The following is a 20,615-nucleotide window of genomic DNA, read 5'->3' on the forward strand; positions in this document are numbered from 1 at the left end:
TCTCTTTGAGAATAAGTAAAACACCTCAATCTAAAAGTAAAATACAACAAACATGTTTTATATAGATCATATTCATATATCTACGTTATTTCTGACCCCCCTTTATCATCAATATGGAAAAACATTCACGTCCACATTTAGTGAAGACAAATCCACGTACCTTTATCCCGATTTTTCAAAGACAACAGCACCTATGGTGCTTTGTTTAAGCATAGCACTAAATTCACAGAGAGGAAAAGGTTCACTGGAGAGGTTTACACAAATATAGCTGCTTGAGTTGGGCCAGTGCCAACCGGTGCAGAGTACCGTCATGGCTGCACCTTGCATTTTTATCCTGCTTGAGTACCGGCACCTTTTTCACTATAAAATATTCACTCTAAAATATTAATGAGGACCGGTAGCTTTTTCATTCCACAGCTAGTGGATGCAGTTGAAATACAGTGAAGCTATATTGGAGTAGTGTTTGTAGACAGGGAGCTCTTACCTCCAGGCAGGGGAAGAGGATGGCCAGCTCCATGAAGAGGGGTAAGAGGACGAAGCCAATGAAGCCTGTCTGAGAGGACGGCTTGGTCACCTTGTCCCTGTCCATGAATGGAGTCACAGGAAGACCCTCCAGCTTCTCCATGTCACTCTGAGGGAGAGCAGTAGAGAACAGGACGTGGTGAGATACTGGATACTGGGAATGCCGCTGGTTTTGGACAATGGCTTTGATCCAATATCTACACCACAGACTTAATTAGTATGATCCAGTCTATCATACCATTCAGAATGAAGCTGTGTTTTAGCCATGCAATCTATGCATAGTAGTGTGTATATTGGAACATAACCAATATCTGTGTTGTAGTGGTTAGTTACCTGGTTGTAGAACTCCTGCAGGAGGCAGTCCAACCAGGGCTCAGCAACGTCCATGGGCCGTGCCTCGTTGGAGATGTAAATCACTTTGATCATGATCATCATTTGCTAGCACAGACTGGAACATTTTCCGGGATTCTTCAGATAGCATTGAGGAATACACCACATCAGTCACTGGCTTCATCAATAAGTGCATCGATGATGTCGTCCCCACAGTGACCGTACGTACATACCCCAACCAGAAGCCATGGATTGCAGGCAACATCCGCACTGAGCTAAAGGGTAGAGCTGCCGCTTTCAAGGAGCGGGACTCTAACCCGGACGCTTATAAGAAATCCCGCTATGCCCTCCGACGAACCATCAAACAGGCAAAGAGTCAATACAGGACTAAGATTGAATCGTACTACACCGGCTTTGATGCTCGTCGGATGTGGCAGGGCTTGCAAACTGTTACGGACTACAAAGGGAAGCACAGCCGTGAGCTGCCCAGTGACACAGGCCTACCAGACGAGCTAAATCACTTCTATGCTCACTTCGAGGCAAGCAACACTGAAGCTTGCATGAGAGCATCAGCTATTCCGGATGACTATGTGATCACGCTCTCCGTAGCCGATGTGAGTAAGACTAAGCAGGTCAACAGACAGATTACCAGGACGCGTACTCCAAGCCTGCGCTGACCAACTGGCAAGTGTCTTCACTGACATTTTCAACATGTCCCTGACTGAGTCTGTAATACCAACATATTTCAAGCAGACCACCATAGTCCCTGTGCCCAAGAAACACTAAGATAACCTGCCTAAATGACTACCGACCTGTTGCACTCACGTCTGTAGCCATGAAGTGCTTTGAAAGGCTGGTCATGGCTCACATCAACACCATTATCCCAGAAACCCTAGACCCACTCCAATTTGCATACCATCCCAACAGATCCACAGATGATGCAATCTCTATTGCACTCCACACTGCCCTTTCCCACCTGGACAAGAGGAACACCTACGTGAGAATGCTATTCATTGACTACAGCTCAGCGTTCAACACCATAGTGCCCTTAAAGCTCATCACTAAGCTTAGGACCCTGGGACTAAACAACTCCATCTGGATCCTGGACATCCTGACGGGCCGTCCTCAGCTGGTAAGGGTAGGTAACAACACATCTGCCACGCTGATTCTCAACACGGGGGCCCTTCAGGGGTGTTTGCTCAGTCCCCTCCTGTACTCCCTGTTCACCCATGACTGCATGGCCAGGCACGACTCCAACACCATCATTACGTTTTCCGACGACACAACAGTGGTAGGCCTGATCACCGACAACGATGAGACAGCCTATAGGGAGGAGGTCAGAGACCTGGCCGTGTGGTGCCAGGATAACAACCTCTCCCTCAACGTGACCAAGACAAAGGAGATGATTGTGGACTACAGGGGAAAAAAAGAGGACTGAGCACGTCCCCATTCTCATCGACAGGGCTGTAGTGGAACAGGTTGAGAGCTTCAAGTTCCTTGGTGTCCACATCACCAACGAACTATCATGGTCAAAACACACCAAGACAGTCGTGAAGAGGGCACGACAAAGCCTATTCCCCCTCAGGAGACTGAAAAGATTTGGCATGGGTCCTCAGATCCTCAAAAAAATTCTACAGCTGCACCATCGAGAGCATCCTGACTGGTTGCATCACCGCCTGGTATGGCAACTGCTTGGCCTCCGACCGCAAGGCACTACAGAGGGTAGTGCGTACGGCCCAGTACATCACTGGGGCCAAGCTTCCTGCCATCCAGGACCTCTATACCAGGCGGTGTCAGAGGAAGGCCCTCAAAATTGTCAAAGACTCCAGCCACCCTAGTCATAGACTGTTCTCTCTGCTACCGCACGGCAAGTGGTACCGGAGTGCCAAGTCTAGGTCCAAAAGAGTTCTCAACAGCTTCTACACCCAAGCCATAAGACTCCTGAACAGCTAATCATGGCTACCCAGACTATTTGCACTGCCCCCCCACCCCACCCCATCTTTTTACGCTGCTGCTACTCTGTTAATTATTTATGCAAAGTCACTTTAACTGTACCCACATGTACATATTACTTCAACTACCTCAACTAGCCGGTGCCCCCGCACATTGACTCTGCACCGGTACCCCCCTGTATACTGTATATAGCCTCCCTACTGTTATTTTATTTTACTTCTGCTCTTTTTTTCTCAACACTTTTTTGTTGTTGTTTTATTTTACTTTTTTATTAAAAATAAATGCACTGTTGGTTAAGGGATGTAAGTAAGCATTTCACTGTAATGTCTGCACCTGTTGTATTCGGCGCATGTGGCCAATAAAATTTGATTCGATTTCATTATCAGCTGGAAGGAGACGGGGGGACATAAGCATCACTTTAATCCAGTTGGGTAGATCCCCAAGCTTTCAGCTGGGTCCCTATCAGCACTAATAGATAGTAAGATCCACCCATCTGATGTTTCTCTGAGACACAGCTGTCGAATCGTAATGTACCAGCTGTGTCTCAGGGCAACATCTGGCTAGAAAGGAACAGGGAGTACCCGCTGACTGCTCCATGGACTAGGTCAGGATTACATTTACCTGACACCTCAGAAACACAGGGCTAAACATAGGAATATGTCTGAAACATATTAATTCTTACCACATCCCTGTGGTCCTTGTGACAACATTCGAGCACATTTGAAAACCCAGGTGTCAAATGTCATTTAGAATATTTTACTTTGGAAGGCATAACTGACATGAATTCAATTTAAACAGTCATGATCCCCTGGAGGTTTTTGTCTAGGACAAATATGGTAAATCTACAACTAGTTACTGTATTTTTACAGTTAAATTCAGGTCTTAATGTTAAAAGACAGTATGCTGCTGTATGCTGATTACTTGGGACTCAACCTCAAATGGGGCTCAACCTCACTTGGGATTTTAACACACAACCTCTTGGTTGGTTGCTAGCTACCTGAAGTTCCTGCTGCGCCACCAGGTCTGTGGACATAATGGAGATTGGCAAGAATACATTTCTACACTTTGCCTGAAGTTGCAGTAAAATGAAAGTAAATATATACAACAACTTGTTATTTCTATAAAATGATAGTATGCTGCTGTATTATAATTACTGTAAGATCTTGTACCATGACCACAATTGAGACTCAGCCTTAAATCTTGTACCAGGCCCCGTGTAGCTCAGTTGGTAGAGCATGGCGTTTGCAACGCCAGGGTTGTGGGTTTGATTCCCACGGGGGGCCAGTATGAAAAAAAAATTATGCACTCACTAACTGTAAGTCGCTCTGAATAAGAGCGTCTGCTAAATTACTAAAATGTAAATGGGATTTGAACTCATAAGCTCTTGGTCGGTATCAACCTGAAATGTCCTGCAACACTGCAGCTACACAACCAGATCTGTGAGCTTGAAAGAGATATGGCCACAGACTTATTGGGAAGAATGCATTTCTGCACTTTGCTAAAAGCTGCCCAGAATCAAGTAAATAATTGTCCAATTATCACCACCAAAGTAAAACTACTAGCACTCAAGGACACTTGATGTAAAGTATACATTAATTATTTGGGGATTTGAACTTTCTACCTCTTGGTTGCAAGTGCATCAATGTTTCTGCAGTGCCACCAGGTTCATACTAATTCCTTGGAACATATATTAACACAATAATAGGGGTATGGTTAGGGTACGCTACAGTGTTGTTACTTGGGGTACAAAAAGATTAAAAGGTACACTTCACAGGTACACATATGAACTCACATGGTACAGTTTGGTACCTTTTATGGGACATTTTCCTACCCAATATTTTGAATATCAGGTACGATCATCACTGCATTTTGATAGGTGGGGGCAATGTATTGGTGGGACTCATTAGCATATGTGGGGGCGTGGTCAAATATGTGTATTTGTGCCAACCGTCAGTGGAAGTGTTTAAGTGCTTGATGGTTATGCCGATGCAAGGAGAGCAGTTCCTTTGACATGGTCTGTTTGGCAAATAGTGTAAGAGAATGTTTCAGTCATGAACTCCACTGATTTCGCTGTGTTCTGGTGCTTTCTTTGATTCCAAACTGCTTTCAAACACTGACTGGACACTGTACTTACAAATATAGTAAGGATTTTATACGTGTAGTTTCACCTGACCGGTCCAGTTGGGAACTATGGAACATTCAGGGATGTGAGGGTATGATGTCGAATCTTGAAGGCACACTGTTCTACAGCTGCACCATTGAGAGCATCTTGACTGGCTACATCACCGCTTGGTATGGCAACTGCTTGGCATCCGACTGCAAGGCGCTACAGAGGGTAATGCGTACCGCCCAGTACATACAGTGCCTTGCAAAAGTATTCATCCCCCTTGGCATTTTTCCTGTTTTGTTGCATTATAACCTGTAATTTAAATTGATTTTTATTTGGATTTCATGTAACGGACATACACAAAATAGTCCAAATTGGTGAAGTGAAATGAAAAAAGTGGTGCGTGCATATGTATTCACCCCATTTGCTATGAAGCCCCTAAATAAGATCTGGTGCAACCAATTACCTTCAGAATTCACATAATTAGTTAAGAAAAGTCCACCGGTGTGCAATCTAAGTGTCACATGATCTCAGTATATACATATACACACACACACACACACACACACACACACACACACACATACACACACACACATATATCACACACACATACATCTCTTCTGAAAGGCCCCAGAGTCTACAACACCACAAAGCAAGCGGCACCATGAAGACCAAGGAGCTCTCCAAACAGGTCAGGGACAAAGTTGTGGAGAAGTACAGATCAGGGTTGGGTTATAAAAAAAATCAGACACTTTGAACATCCCACGGAGTACCATTAAATCCATTATTAAAAAATAGAAAGAATATGGCACCACAACTATGGTATTATTTTATGTATCATTAAGGCACATGTAGGGAGATGTCAAAGGTAAAATAATAATATTAGTAATAAACATGATTAGGTTTAAATGAATGTATGTGCTCTGTCGCAGGGCCTTCCAAACTGTGGCCATGGGCTTGTTATAGACACATGGTATGCATTGCATTAGTTCTTTTTTAAGAAGGGGGCCTGAGCCACGCAGCCAATAGAATGATAGAATGAAAGGCTTCATATAGAAAAAAAGCATTCATGACCTTTTGGAGTGGATATTATGTGACAGCTGGATGTTGAAAAATAAGGGTGGTGCAGAACTAAAATAAGTTAGGAATGTGCGCATGTTTGTTCATTTGTGTGTATAAAAGAGATCTCTAAGCCAGAGAGAGACAGTTTATCCATGGAGAAAAAACTCAGGCTTTTTGTTATGCAATAAAGAGTCTAAATTCTTGAATTCACAGGCTTCTGTGTCTATAGAGATATTTTGTTTGAGTTGATTATCTCTTAGTCAAATGTTTCTACGACACAACAAACCTGCCAAGAGAGGGCCGCCCACCAAAACTCACGGACCAGGCAAGGAGGGCATTAATCAGAGAGGCAACAAAGAGACCAAAGATAACCCTGAAGGAGCTGCAAAGCTCCACAGCGGAGATTGGAGTATCTGTCTATAGGACCACTTTAAGCCGTACACTCCACAGAGCTGGGCTTTACGGAAGAGTGGCCAGAAAAAAAAGCCATTGCTTAAAGAAAAAAAATAAGCAAACACGTTTGGTGTTCGCCAGAAGGCATGTGGGAGACTCCCCAAACATATGGAAGAAGGTACTCTGGTCAGATGAGACAAATTGAGCTTTTTGGCCATCAAGGAAAACGCAAGGCCATCCAGTCTGGTGCAAACCCAACACCTCTCATCACCCTGAGAACACCATCCCCACAGTGGAGCATGGTGGTGGCAGCATCATGTTGTGGGGATGTTTTTCCATCGGCAGGGACTGGGAAACTGGTCAGAATTGAAGGAATGATGGATGGCGCTAAATACAGGGAAATTCTTGAGGGAAACCTGTTTCAGTCTTCCAGATATTTGAGACTGGGACGGAGGTTCACCCTCCAACAGGACAATGACCCTAAGCATACTGCTAAAGCAACACTCGAGTGGTTTAAGGGGAAACATTTAAATGTCTTGGAATGGCCTAGTCAAAGCCCAGACCTCAATCCAACTGAGAATCTGTGGTATGACTTAAAGATTGCTGTACACCAGCGGAACCCATCCAACTTGAAGGAGCTGGAGCAGTTTTGCCTTGAAGAATGGGCAAAAATCCCTGTGGCTAGATGTGCCAAGCTTATAGAGACATACCCCAAGAGACTTGCAGCTGCAAAAGGTGGCTCTACAAAGTATTGTCTTTGGGGGGGGGGGGGGGAGCAACAAAATAGGAAAAATGCTAAGGGGGGTGCATACTTTCGCAAGCCACTGTACCTGTCAGAGAAAGGCCCTAAAAGTTTTGAAATACTCCAGCCACCCAAGTCCTAGACTGTTCTCTCTGCTACGGCATGGCAAGCGATACCAATGCACCAAGTCTGGAACAACTTCACATTTGAAAATGTGATCACGTGAAGTGTTTCAATAACACGTTTTCACATCTGACTGATATTTCACGTGTTTTTTTTAACACTTCACATGTGATCACATTTTCAAATGTGTTATCACTGTTCAGCTAATACACTGCTCAAAAAAATAAAGGGAACACTTAAACAACACATCCTAGATCTGAATGAATGAAATAATCTTATGAAATACTTTTTTCTTTACATAGTTGAATGTGCTGACAACAAAATCACACAAAAATTATCAATGGAAATCAAATTTATCAACCCATGGAGGTCTGGATTTGGAGTCACCCTCTAAATTTAAGTGGAAAACCACACTACAGGCTGATCCAACTTTGATGTAATGTCCTTAAAACATGTCAAAATGAGGCTCAGTAGTGTGTGTGGCCTCCACGTGCCTGTATGACCTCCCTACAACGCCTGGGCATGCTCCTGATGAGGTGGCGGATGGTCTCCTGAGGGATCTCCTCCCAGACCTGGACTAAAGCATCCGCCAACTCCTGGACAGTCTGTGGTGCAACGTGGCGTTGGTGGATGGAGCGAGACATGATGTCCCAGATGTGCTCAATTGGATTCAGGTCTGGGGAACGGGCGGGCCAGTCCATAGCATCAATGCCTTCCTCTTGCAGGAACTGCTGACACACTCCAGCCACATGAGGTCTAGCATTGTCTTGCATTAGGAGGAACCCAGGGCCAACCGCACCAGCATATGGTCTCACAAGGGGTCTGAGGATCTCATCTCGGTACCTAATGGCAGTCAGGCTACCTCTGGCGAGCACATGGAGTGCTGTGCGGCCCCCAAAGAAATGCCACCCCACACCATGACTGACCCACCGCCAAACCGGTCATGCTGGAGGATGTTGCAGGCAGCAGAACTTTCTCCACGGCGTCTCCAGACTCTGTCACGTCTGTCACATGTGCTCAGTGTGAACCTGCTTTCATCTGTGAAGAGCACAGGGCGCCAGTGGCGAATTTGCCAATCTTGGTGTTCTCTGGCAAATGCCAAACGTCCTGCACGGTGTTGGGCTGTAAGCACAACCCCCACCTGTGGACGTCGGGCCCTCATACCACCCTCATGGAGTCTGTTTCTGACCGTTTGAGCAGACACATGCACATTTGTGGCCTGCTGGAGGTCATTTTGCAAGGCTCTGGCAGTGCTCCTCCTGCTCCTCCTTGCACAAAGGCGGAGGTAGCGGTCCTGCTGCTGGGTTGTTGCCCTCCTACGGCCTCCTCCACGTCTCCTGATGTACTGGCCTGTCTCCTGGTAGCCCCTCCATGCTCTGGACACGACGCTGACAGACACAGCAAACCTTCTTGCCACAGCTCGCATTGATGTGCCATCCTGGATGAGCTGCACTACCGGCGCCACTTGTGTGGGTTGTAGACTCCGTCTCATGCTACCACTAGAGTTAAAGCACCGCCAGCATTCAAAAGTGACCAAAACATCAGCCAGGAAGCGAGAAGTGGTCTGTGGTCAAACTTCTTTATTGGGGGTGTCTTGCTAATTGCCTATAATTTCCACCTGTTGTCTATTCCATTTGCACAACAGCATGTGAAATTTATTGTCAATCAGTGTTGCTTCCTAAGTGGACAGTTTGATTTCACAGAAGTGTGATTGACTTGGAGTTACATTGTGTTGTTTAAGTGTTCCCTTTATTTTTTTGAGCAGTGTATATGACCCAACCTGGGATTTGAACTCACAACATCTGGATTTCAGGTACACTGATCTTTCTGCTGCGCCACAAAGTCTTTAGCATTCCCCTAAACATTCATTACCTATAATACATCTCTGCATTTAGCAAGAGTGCCATTTGCACTGCTACTTTAGTTATCAGTTATTCAGACTATTTTGTCATCATCGATTTCATGTACTTACACTGAACAAAAATATAAATGCAACATTTTTAGTTATTTATTTCACCTTTATTTAACCAGGTAGGCCAGTTGAGAACAAGTTCTTATTTACATTTAAGTCATTTAGCAGACGCTCTTATCCAGAGCGACTTACAGTTAGTGAGTGCATACATTTTTTCATACTGGCCCCCCGTGGGAATCGAACCCACAACCCTGGCGTTGCAAACGCCATGCTCTACCAACTGAGCTACACAGGGCCAAGATTAAACAAAGTAGTGCTTAAAAACACAGAGTTACATATGGGATAAACAAAAACATACAGTCAATAACACAATAGAAAACTATATACAGTGTGTGCAAATGTAGTAAGTTATGGAGGTAAGGCAATAAATAGGCCATAGTGCATTAACACTGGAGTGATATATGTGCAGAAGATGTGCAAATAGAGATACTGGGGTGCAAATTAGCAAAATAAATAACAATATGGGGATGAGGTAGTTGGGTGGGCTAATTACAGATGGGCTGTGTACAGGTGCAGTGATCGGTAAGCTGCTCTGACAACTGATGCTTAAAGTTAATGAGGGAGATAAGTGTCTCCAGCTTCAGATATTTTTGCAGTTCGTTCCAGTCATTGGCAGCAGAGAACTGGAAGGAATAGCGGCCAAAGGAGGTGTTGGCTTTGGGGATGACCAGTGAGATATACCTGCTGGAGCGCATACTATGTGTGGGTGTTGCAATGGTGACCAATGAGCTAAGGCGGGGATTTGCCTAGCAGTGATTTATAGATAACCTGGAGCCAATGGGTTTGGCGACGAATATGTAGTGAGGGCCAGCCAACGAGAGCGTACAGGTCACAATGGTGGGTAGTATATGGGGCTTTGGAGACAAAACGGATGGCACTGTGATAGACTACATCCAATTTGCTGAGTAGTGTTGGAGGCTATTTTGTAAGTGACATCGCCGAAGTCAAGGATCGGTAGGATAGTCAGTTTTACGAGGGCATGTTTGGCAGCATGAGTGAAGGAGGCTTTGTTGCGAAATAAGAAGCCAATTCTAGATTTAACTTTGGATTGAAGATGCTTAATGTGAGTCTGGAAGGATAGTTTACAGTCTAACCAGACACCTAGGTATTTGTAGTTGTCCACATATTCTAAGTCAGACCCGCCGAGAGTAGTGATTCTAGTCGGGCGGGCGCAAGCAGCGTTCGATTGAAGAGCATGCATTTAGTTTTACTAGTGTTTAAGAGCAGTTGGAGGCTACTGAAGGAGTGTTGTATGGTATTGAAGCTCATTTGGAGGGCCAGATGTATACAAAATGGTGTCATCTGCATAGAGGTGGATCTGAGAGTCACCAGCAGCAAGAGCGACATCATTGATATACACAGAGAATAGAGTCGGCCCGAGAATTGAACCCTGTGGCACCCCCAGAGACTGCCAGAACTCTGAGAAGTAGTTGGTGAACCAGGCGAGGCAGTGATTTGAGAAACCAAAGCTATTTAGTCTGACAATAAGAATGCGGTGATTGACAAAGTCGAAAGCCTTGTAAAAGTATTGGTCCCATGTTTCCTGAGCTGAAACAAAAAAAATCCCAGAAATTTTCCATACGCAAATAAAGCTTATTTCTCTCAAAATGTTGTGAACAAATTTGTTTATATCCCTGTTAGTGAGCATTTCTCCTTTGCCAAGATAATCCACCTGACAGGTGTGGCATATCAACAAGCTGATTAATCAGCATGATCATTACACAGGTGCACCTTGTGCCGGGGACAATAAAAGGCTACTTTATAATGTGCAGTTATGTAGCACAACAATGCCACAGCGGTCTCAAGTTGAGGTAGCGTGCAATTGGCATGCTGACTGCAGGAATGGCCACCAAAGCGGTTTCCAGAGAATTTAGTAATAATTTCTCTACCATAAACTGCATCCAACATCGTTTTAGAGAATTTGGCAGTACGTCCAACCGGCCTCACATCCGCAGACCACATGTAACCACGTCAGCCCAGGACCTCCACATCCGGCTTCTTCATCTGTTGGATCATCTGAGGCAGGGTGGGTCCTGGGGCGGCAGGTAGCTTAGTGGTTAAGAGCGTTGTGCCAGTAACCGAAAGGTCGCTGGTTCTAATCCCCAAGCCGACTAGGTGAAAAATCTGTCGATGTGCCCTTGAGCAAGGCACTTAACCCTAATTGCTCCTGTAAGTCGCTCTGGATAAGAGCGTCTGCTAAATGACTTAAATGTAAAAAAATGAGTATTTCTGTAATAAATCCCTTTTGTGGGGAAAAACTCGTTTTGATTGGCTGGGCCTTGCTCCCCAGTGGGTGGGCCTGGCTGCCAAGTGGATGGGCCTACGCCCTCCCAGGCCCACCCATGACTGCCCAGTCATGGGAAAACCATAGATTAGGGCCAAATCAATTTATTTCAATTGACTGATTTTCTTAAATGTAACTCAGTAAAATCTTAGAAATTGTTGCATTTATATTTTTGTTCAGTATATTTCAGCAATTTGAGGGTTTTCTACATAGTTGTCTAATGTTGGTGGCACATATTATTCTGTTTTAATGTTACTCCTGAATCACTACGATAAATATCATTGGTTTTCTTGTGTATTTTTAACATGGATGAGATTTACTTGACGTTAAAAATGTAGGAATACAGGTGAAATCAGTTACTGACAGACATGGTGGCGTAGCAGGAATATTGAAATGCCGTGAACCAAAATGTTGTGAGTTCAAATCCCAGGTAAGGACATATTGAAAAAGAATTACTGTATAAATAAACATACACAATATAGTCGTGTGTCTAATATTTTGAAAACATTCCTTGCAGGGCATCACCTGTGAAATCTCATGTCAAAATGTGAATCCATATGTGATCACGTGAAACTTCATGTTAAATATCATCACGTGTTTAGTGTTCCAAAAACATGTTTTCACATATGGAAATCCACATCACTTGTGAAGCGTTTCAAAAACACATGTCTCATGTGGAAAACCACGAGACATTTCCACATATGAAATCATGTGGATTTCCTTAAGGTTTGATGCACTTTACACACATTACAGTTAGAGAACAGTAAACATGTATTTGTGGTGGGGAGGATGCAAAGAAATACATTCTTACTTGATGATGCCCTCTCTTATCCATTTATACTGTACTGTTGTCAAATTTCTGAAATTGTTGTTTTCGTTCTGTAAGAAAGACCAACAGTGTACTGTTGTCAACTGAAAGTTGATCCACACAATAGCCCAACTCCAGCCACCCATACCTTCTCCAGGATCTCAAAAGCCACAGCACAGTGGTGGTTCTCCAGGGGAGAGATGTCATTGTAGCGCAGGGCCAGTTCAGTACGAGCATTTATCTGAAAGATCGAGCTGATTGTGAGCTATCCGTTTACTCAGACAAGCACGCACACACACAGAGTGTATACTACTTTATCTGTGGTGGTCAGATAAATAGGTCACCTGGTAGGTGTTGTTGTATCCCGTGTGATCAAGGTTGTGACAGACTGCAGTGGTCAGCATGGTGAGCAGGTCAATGGCGTCAATCTTACTTTTCAGGTCCGTCAGCCAGATCAGCCCATACATCTACCAGAGAATAAAGCATTTTAAGATTATAACATTTGATATAATAACCACTTTAACTTGCCATACACTTTAGTTCCCCTGGCTCTTTACATGTGTAACACACATTTACCTGGAATATTCAATCGAGTCAGCTTACAACATTTTTGAAAGTGTAGACTATGTTGTGGCTCAGTTGGTAGAGCATGGCGCTTGCAACCCCAGGGTTGTGGGTTGGTTCCCACGGGGGACCAGTACGAAAATGTATGTACTTACTACTTACTTTAAGTCGCTCTGGATAAGAGTGTCTACTAAAATGTAAATGTAATAACAAAGGTTCATTAGGGGTTGCTTCAGTTGTTTTTCATCCAAGTAGCCAATAGATATCCTCCTTTTTGAAGATTCTCTATCCTGTTATGTTAGTTCTAAAAGGCTCAGTAGTACTACATAACCAAACTTCATTGAAATCTTTGACGTGCATGTCGTCCACATAATGCATCCTTCAAAAGCGCCAGTATTAATGAAGCCTGTTATGAAGACCTCCTTTAGACTGGTAAACCCATAGCAGAAAGCAGTCCCATTCATATTGATATGAGCCTGTAGGACAGATGAAAGGGGTGAATAACACCAGACTCTTCAGAGGTGCCGGCCACCCCGCTCCCTGTCTCTATTGAAGCAGCAGGTGCAGACGGTATTTGTTTATCACACAGAGATGTTGCTGGACCCTCTCATAACCAGTGGTGTAAAGTACTTAAGTAAAAATACTTTAAAGTACTTCATAAGTCGTTTTTTTTTTTGGGGGGGAGGGGGGTATAACTTCTACTCCACTACATTCCTAAAGAAAATAATGTACTTTACTCCATACATTTTCCCTGACACCCAAAAGTACTCGTTACATTTCGAATGCTCAACAGGACAGATTTTTTTCTCCAAATCAAACTTATCAAGAGGACATCCCTGGTAATCCCTACTGCCCCTGATCTCACTAAACACAAATGCTTTGTTTGTCAATTATGTCGTCAGTGTGCCCCTGTCCATCCGTAAAATAATAAAAACAAGAAAGTTGTGCCGTCAGGTTTGCTTAATATAAGGAATGTGAAATGATTTACACTTTTACTTTTGATATGTAAGTATATTTTAGCAAATTACATTTACTTTTGATACTATATTTAAAACCAAATACTTTACTGGTAACTTTCACATTTACTTTTGTCATTTTCTATTAAGGTATCTTTCCTTTTACTAAAGTATGACAATTGGGTACTTTTCCCACCACTTCTCACAACCCACGTACTGTAGTCTCTGCAACTCCTACTGTGTAAGAAAGTCCATTGGTACATTTTCTAAGTGAAGTGGGAATTGGCAAATTACATTTGACATTTAGCAGATGCTCTTATCCAGAGTGACTTACAGGAGCAATTGGGGTTAAGTGCCTTACTTAAGGGCACATTGAATAGATAGGGAACTCACCAGTTGTCAAAGGTTGGGGTCTTGAGGTAACATAAAATGACTACCCTTATCTTCCTATAAAAACAATTACATCTCAATTGCAACACCACTATTCAAGCAATGGAGTCTGGATAAGAGTGACAGCCTAAGATTCTATTAATCTAATGTCACACTGTCTATCGGCAGACTGTAAAAAGCAAACCTGCCTCATCTGCAGGAACTTTTCCCATGCATGTTCACACTCCTCTGGTCTTGCGCAGGGTTCTCTTGTGGTAGAAAGGAGGGCTTATGTTCCTTCAGAAAGCTATTTGAACAGGCCAAGCCAGCTGAGATGTTCAAATCCTAGTGCCACAGCAAGCTCCACACCTGCAACATGAGGTACACAATTGATTAAAATATCAAAAAGTCAATATACACAGTATTCAGTACCTTATGAAACAAACAAGAGTTACAACACAATAAAAATGCAAGTCTGCCTAGTCGCTCTGGTGCCATGGCACAGAATACCTAACAGCTCACTGTTGCAGTCAGCAGCCACCACCTCTAGCAATAGTTAGGACTGCTGGGCTCCACACGCAGAAACATGTCGCCCTTAGGGTTGTACAGCTTCAGAACGTCATGGGGTCCCGCCTCAGCAGCCGAGCATAACAGATCTGGAAAGTGTTGCGGTTTCGGCTCCAAGATCTTTGTAAGGCAGGGTTTACACATACAAACACACACCACCAGTCCAAGTGAAGGATTCAACCGGTTTATTACTATCAGGTTTTGGCAGCATTGCTGATATACCAAACTCAAAACAGACAGAGTAAACACTTCGTCACCAGTGGACCGTCCTCCAATCTTGGTCTTTAGGGGTTCAATCCATCTTGAAATCATAAGTTCCTTTCTTCCGTTAATCCTCCTTCTCCACCATACGTTCTGTCTCCCCAATAACCTCCTACTCCTTCACCTGCCGGGGTCAAAGAAAAGACAAAGAAAACCCAGGGCGCGGTTAAGTAGAGGCACTGATCGGTTTCATCTGTCTGCAGTTTGGCTCTGATTACAACTGGAGACAGGTGTGGCTGTTCTGCTGCAGTCTAGAAGTTTTCCCCTGAGCTGTCCGTGGTCCTGCCTCTGGGGAATACTTCACAGTGCTGTCCGTGGACCTGGCAGCCCAAAAAATAAGAAACCTCGCAGGCACAAAAAGTCCATCCACCACACAACCTCTGACACCGCTACAAAAGTAACAAACTTCAATCAATACTAGTTTGTCAGAGTTAGGTTTTGCAATGAAACACCCAATCATACACAAACACACACACACACACACACACACACACACTGCCAAGAGCTCTCTTCACAGCAGGTGAACAAAACACCACAAGCCTTTGATGTGCTCAGCATCTTGGCCAGGCTTTTGGCAATGATTTTCATACACAATGTTTAGAAGAGGAAATATTATTGCCAGAGGCCGTTCTGTAAAGGGGTTCTCTAAAGCTATCACTCACACTGTGGTTAAATAGATGGGGAAAACATATACCCAAGGAAGAACAGGGAGAAGAAAATGAGAACGGAAAAGACTCAAGAGATGTGCTTGGTCAATTTCAAACCCAATCAATTTCATTTTAGATCAATCCTATGTTGTTTGTGAGCTCCAAAGAGGTTTGTCAGCACTCAAATCTAGGCAGTAGGCAGACATTTGAAAGAAAATGAATTCTCATTCAATTAGCATCTATGAGATGCATTTTATGCTATTTGATCAATTACAGCCCTTTATGTCTGCACTCTTAAAGAAAAGGTGCTATTCAGAACATTAACGGGTTCTTCGGCTCTGTCACGACCGTCTTGAAAGGGAGCAGACCAATACGCAGCGCGTTGAGTGAACATGATGACTTTAATGATAAAGCACGTAAATACAAAACAAAAGACGATAGTGAAGTCCAACAGTGACTAAGACTGAAACGGAACAAAAACCCACAAACCCCACAGGAAAACATACAGAAATAAATATGGCTCCCAATCAGAGATAACGAGCCGACAGCTGACACTCGTTACCTCCGATTGGGAGTCATTGACCAAACCTAGAAATAGAACACTTAGAAACACCCAACCAAACATAACAAAATACACCCTGGCTCAAATACAAAAGTCCCGGAGCCAGAGTGTCACAGTACCCCCCCCTAAAGGTGCGAACTCCGGGCGCACCAGCATACAGTCTAGGGGAGGGTCTGGGTGGGCGTCTGTCCACGGTGGCGGTTCTGGCCCTGGTCGTGGTCCCCACCCCACCTTAGTCACTATCCGCTTCCGTAGCCTCCTCCACATGACCACCCCCCAACTAAACCCCACTGGATTAAGGGGCCGCACCGGACTAAAGGGCAGCACCGGACTAAGGGGCAGCACCGGACTAAGGGGCAGCACCGGACTAAGGGGCAGCACCGGACTAAGGGGCAGCACCAGGATAAGGGGCAGCACCAGGATAAGGGGCAGCACCGGGCTAAGGGACAGCACCGGACTCAATGGCGGATCCTGGCTGGCTGGCTCTGGCGGATCCTGGCTGGACGGCTCTGGCGGATCCTGGCTGAACGGCTCATGGCTGGCTGAAGGATCTGGCTGCTCATGGCTGGCTGACGGATCTGGCTGCTCATGGCTGGCTGACGGATCTGGCTGCTCATGGCTGGCCGACGGATCTGGCTGCTCATGGCTGGCTGACGGATCTGGCTGCTCATGGCTGGCTGACGGATCTGGCTGCTCATGGCTGGCCGACGGATCTGGCTGCTCATGGCTGGCCGACGGATCTGGCTGCTCATGGCTGGCTGAAGGATCTGGCTGCTCATGGCTGGCTGAAGGCTCTGGCTGATCCTGTCTGGCAGAAGGCTCTGGCTGATCCTGTCTGGCGGAAGGCTCTGGCTGATCCTGTCTGGCGAAAGGCTCTGGCTGATCCTGTCTGGCGGAAGGCTCTGGCTGATCCTGTCTGGCGGAAGGCTCTGGCTGATCCTGTCTGGCGGAAGGCTCTAGCGGCTCCTGTCTGGCGGAAGGCTCTGGCTGATCCTGTCTGGCGGAAGGCTCTGGCTGATCCTGTCTGGCGGAAGGCTCTAGCGGCTCCGGTCTGGCGGACGGCACTGAAGGCTCATGGCAGACGGGCGGCTTATGCAGCGCTTGGCAGACGGACAGTTCAGACGGCGTTGGGCAGACAGGCAGTTCAGGCGCCGTTGGGCAGACGGGCAGTTCAAGCGCCGTTGGGCAGACGGGCAGTTCAGGCGCCGTTGGGCAGACGGGCCGTTCAGGCGCCGTTGGGCAGACGGGCAGTTCAGGCCCCGTTGGGCAGACGGCAGACTCTGGCCGGGCGACGCGCACCGTAGACTTGGTGCGGGTGGCAGGAACAGGCCGGACCGGGCTGGCGACGCGCACCGTAGTCTTGGTGCGGGTGGCAGGAACAGGCCGGACCGGGCTGGCGACGCGCACCGTAGACTTGGTGCGGGTGGCAGGAACAGGCCGGACCGGGCTGGCGACGCACACCGTAGACTTGGTGCGGGTGGCAGGAACAGGCCGGACCGGGCTGTGGAGACGGATAGGAGGCCTGGAGCGAACAGCGGACACCACCCGTCCTGGCTGAATGCCTACCCTCACACACTCTGTGTGAGGCATCCGCACAGGACATACAGGGCGGTGTACCCCTGGCCTGGTGGCCTCCTGGATACTCCCCCTTTTCTCCTCCGTCAGCCCCGTCGTCCATGCCGTGTGCCCCCCCCCTAAAAATGTTCTGGGGTTGACTCACGACCCTCCGACGATGGCCCTGCTGCCGCCGTTGCTCCTCTCTCGCCAGGGCCTTGATCCTTCCCCAAGGTCCCTTGCCTCCGAGCATGTCCTCCCAGGACCACGATGTGCCCACCTGGGCCATCGCCAGCCTCTCTATCTCCTTGCCCGGTGCCTCCTCCCATGTCCAGTCTCCTTGCTCCTGGACACGCTGCTTGGTCTTTCTTTGGTGGGTTTTTCTGTCACGACCGTCTTGAAAGGGAGCAGACCAGACCAATACGCAGCGCGTTGAGTGAACATGATGACTTTAATGATAAAGCACGTAAATACAAAACAAAAGACGATAGTGAAGTCGGCAGGTAGCTTAGTGGTTAAGAGCGTTGTGCCAGTAACCGAAAGGTCGCTGGTTCTAATCCCCGAGCCGACTAGGTGAAAAATCTGTCGATGTGCCCTTGAGCAAGGCACTTAACCCTAATTGCTCCTGTAAGTCGCTCTGGATAAGAGCGTCTGCTAAATGACTAATTATAATTATAATTATAATTATAAGTCCAACAGTGACTAAGACTGAAACGGAACAAAACCCCACAAACCCCACAGGAAAACATACAGAAATAAATATGGCTCCCAATCAGAGATAACGAGCCGACAGCTGACACTCGTTACCTCCGATTGGGAGTCATTGACCAAACCTAGAAATACAACACTTAGAAACACCCAACCAAACATAACAAAATACACCCTGGCTCAAATACAAAAGTCCCGGAGCCAGAGTGTCACAAATCTACAGTGTCTATTGTTTTAAGTAGGCTATAAACGTAATGCATTTTGATGTTGCATTTGAAAAAGAAAACCCACTGGACAGTATCAAAAACAAAATGTTGTTCCAGAGAACAAAATATGACTTCTACGACATTTCAAAGATAACGAAATAATAAGGTGATATTATTTGAAATGCCTACCTTTTACATCCTGGGCAGGGCAATCCACTGGAAACTGCCTGCTCTGGTCTCACATTCACTGTGAAGTTGATGATTTTTGTTGCCATATCAGTTTTAAAGCCACTGATATCACTGCACTCACTGTTCAATGATGTTCTGAATTCAGTGTGTGACAACTTCAATTTAGTAGAGGGCCACTCCACCTCCTTCTCTCTCTCACTCTCTCTCTCTCTCTCTCTCTCTCAATTTTTCAATTCAGTTCAATTTAAGGGCTTTATTGGCATGGGAAACATATGTTAACATTGCCAAAGCAAGTGAAGTAGATAGTAAACAAAAGTGAAATAAACAATAAATATTAACAGTAAACATTACACTCAGAAGTTCCAAAGTAATAAAGACATTTAAAATGTCATATTATGTATATATACAGTGTTGTAACAATGTGCAAATAGTTAAAGTACAAATGGGAAAATAAATACATATAAATATGGGTTGTATTTACGATGGTGTTTGTTCTTCACTGGTTGCACTTTTCTTGTGGCAACAGGTCACAAATATTGCTGCTGTGATGGCACACTGTGGTTTTTCACCCAGTAGATATAATATAATATAATGCCATTTAGCAGACGCTTTATCCAAAGCGACTTACAGTCATGCGTGCATACATTTTTGTGTATGGGTGGTCCCGGGGATCGAACACACTACCCTGGCGTTACAAGCACCGTGCTCTACCAGCTGAGCTACAGAGGACCACTCTAGATAAGGGAGTTTATCAAAATTGGGTTTGTTTTCAAATTTTTTGTGGATCTGTGTAATCTGAGGGAAATATGTGTCTCTAATATGGTCATACATTTGGCAGGAGGTTAGGAAGTGCAGCTCAGTTTCCACCTCATTTTGTGGGCAGTGTGCACATAGCCTGTCTTCTCTTGAGAGCCAGGTCTGCCTACGGCGGCCTTTCTCAATAGCAAGGCTATGCTCACTGAGTCTATACATAGTCAAAGCTTTCCTTAAGTTTGGGTCAGTCACAGTGGTCAAGTATTCTGCCACTGTGTACTCTCTGTTTAGGGCCAAATAGCATTCTAGTTTGCTCAGTTTTTTTGTTAATTCTTTCCAATGTGTCAAGTAATTCTCTTTTTGTTTTCTCATGATTTGGTTGGGTCTAATTGTGTTGTTGTTGTTGTCCTGGGGCTCTGTGGGGTCTGTTTGTGTTTGTGAACAGAGGTCATATGTTTTTCCCCCCACCCCACATTCCATCAATTTGTATAGCAGACCCTCAACAAAGCATGAGAAGACTTTGCCTTTGTTTTGTTTTGTTTGTTTGTCAATTAGGGTGTGCAGGGTGAATACGTAGTCTGTCGGACGGTAATTTGGTAAAAAGCCAATTTGACATTTGCTCAGTACATTGTTTTCACTGAGGAAATGAACTAGTTTGCTGTTAATGATAATGCAGAGGAATTTCCCAAGGTTGCTTTTGACGCATATCTCACGGTAGTTATTGGGGTCAAATTTGTCTCCACTTATGTGGATTAAGGTGATCAGTCCTTGGTTCCAAATATTGGGGAAGATGCCAGAGCTAAGGATGATGTTAAAGAGTTTAAGTATAGCCAACTGGATTTGTGGTCTGTTTATTTTATCATTTCATTGAGGATACCATCAACACCACAGGCCTTTTTGGGTTGGAGCGTTTGTATTTTATCCTGTAGTTCATTCAATGTAATTGGAGAATCCAGTAGGTTCTGTTAGTCTTTAATAGT

The 20,615-nt window shown here is 45.2% G+C and overlaps 1 protein-coding gene across 1 annotated transcript; it reads right to left on the reverse strand.

Annotated features, from left to right (window-relative positions):
- Window positions 1-205: 205 nt before the first annotated feature.
- On the reverse strand, window positions 206-12,766 carry LOC311128812 (high affinity cGMP-specific 3',5'-cyclic phosphodiesterase 9A-like; the record flags this gene model as incomplete). The annotated part of the gene is made up of 5 exons (XM_084161043.1): window positions 206-217; window positions 485-631; window positions 856-960; window positions 12,448-12,540; window positions 12,644-12,766. 5 exons carry the CDS (start codon window positions 12,764-12,766, stop codon window positions 206-208), a joined length of 480 nt encoding a protein of 159 aa, XP_084017169.1.
- Between the last annotated feature and the right edge of the window lie 7,849 nt (window positions 12,767-20,615).

This window comes from Coregonus lavaretus (assembly GCF_964263955.1).
Source record: "Coregonus lavaretus genome assembly, chromosome: 5".
Classification (NCBI taxonomy): domain Eukaryota; kingdom Metazoa; phylum Chordata; class Actinopteri; order Salmoniformes; family Salmonidae; genus Coregonus; species Coregonus lavaretus.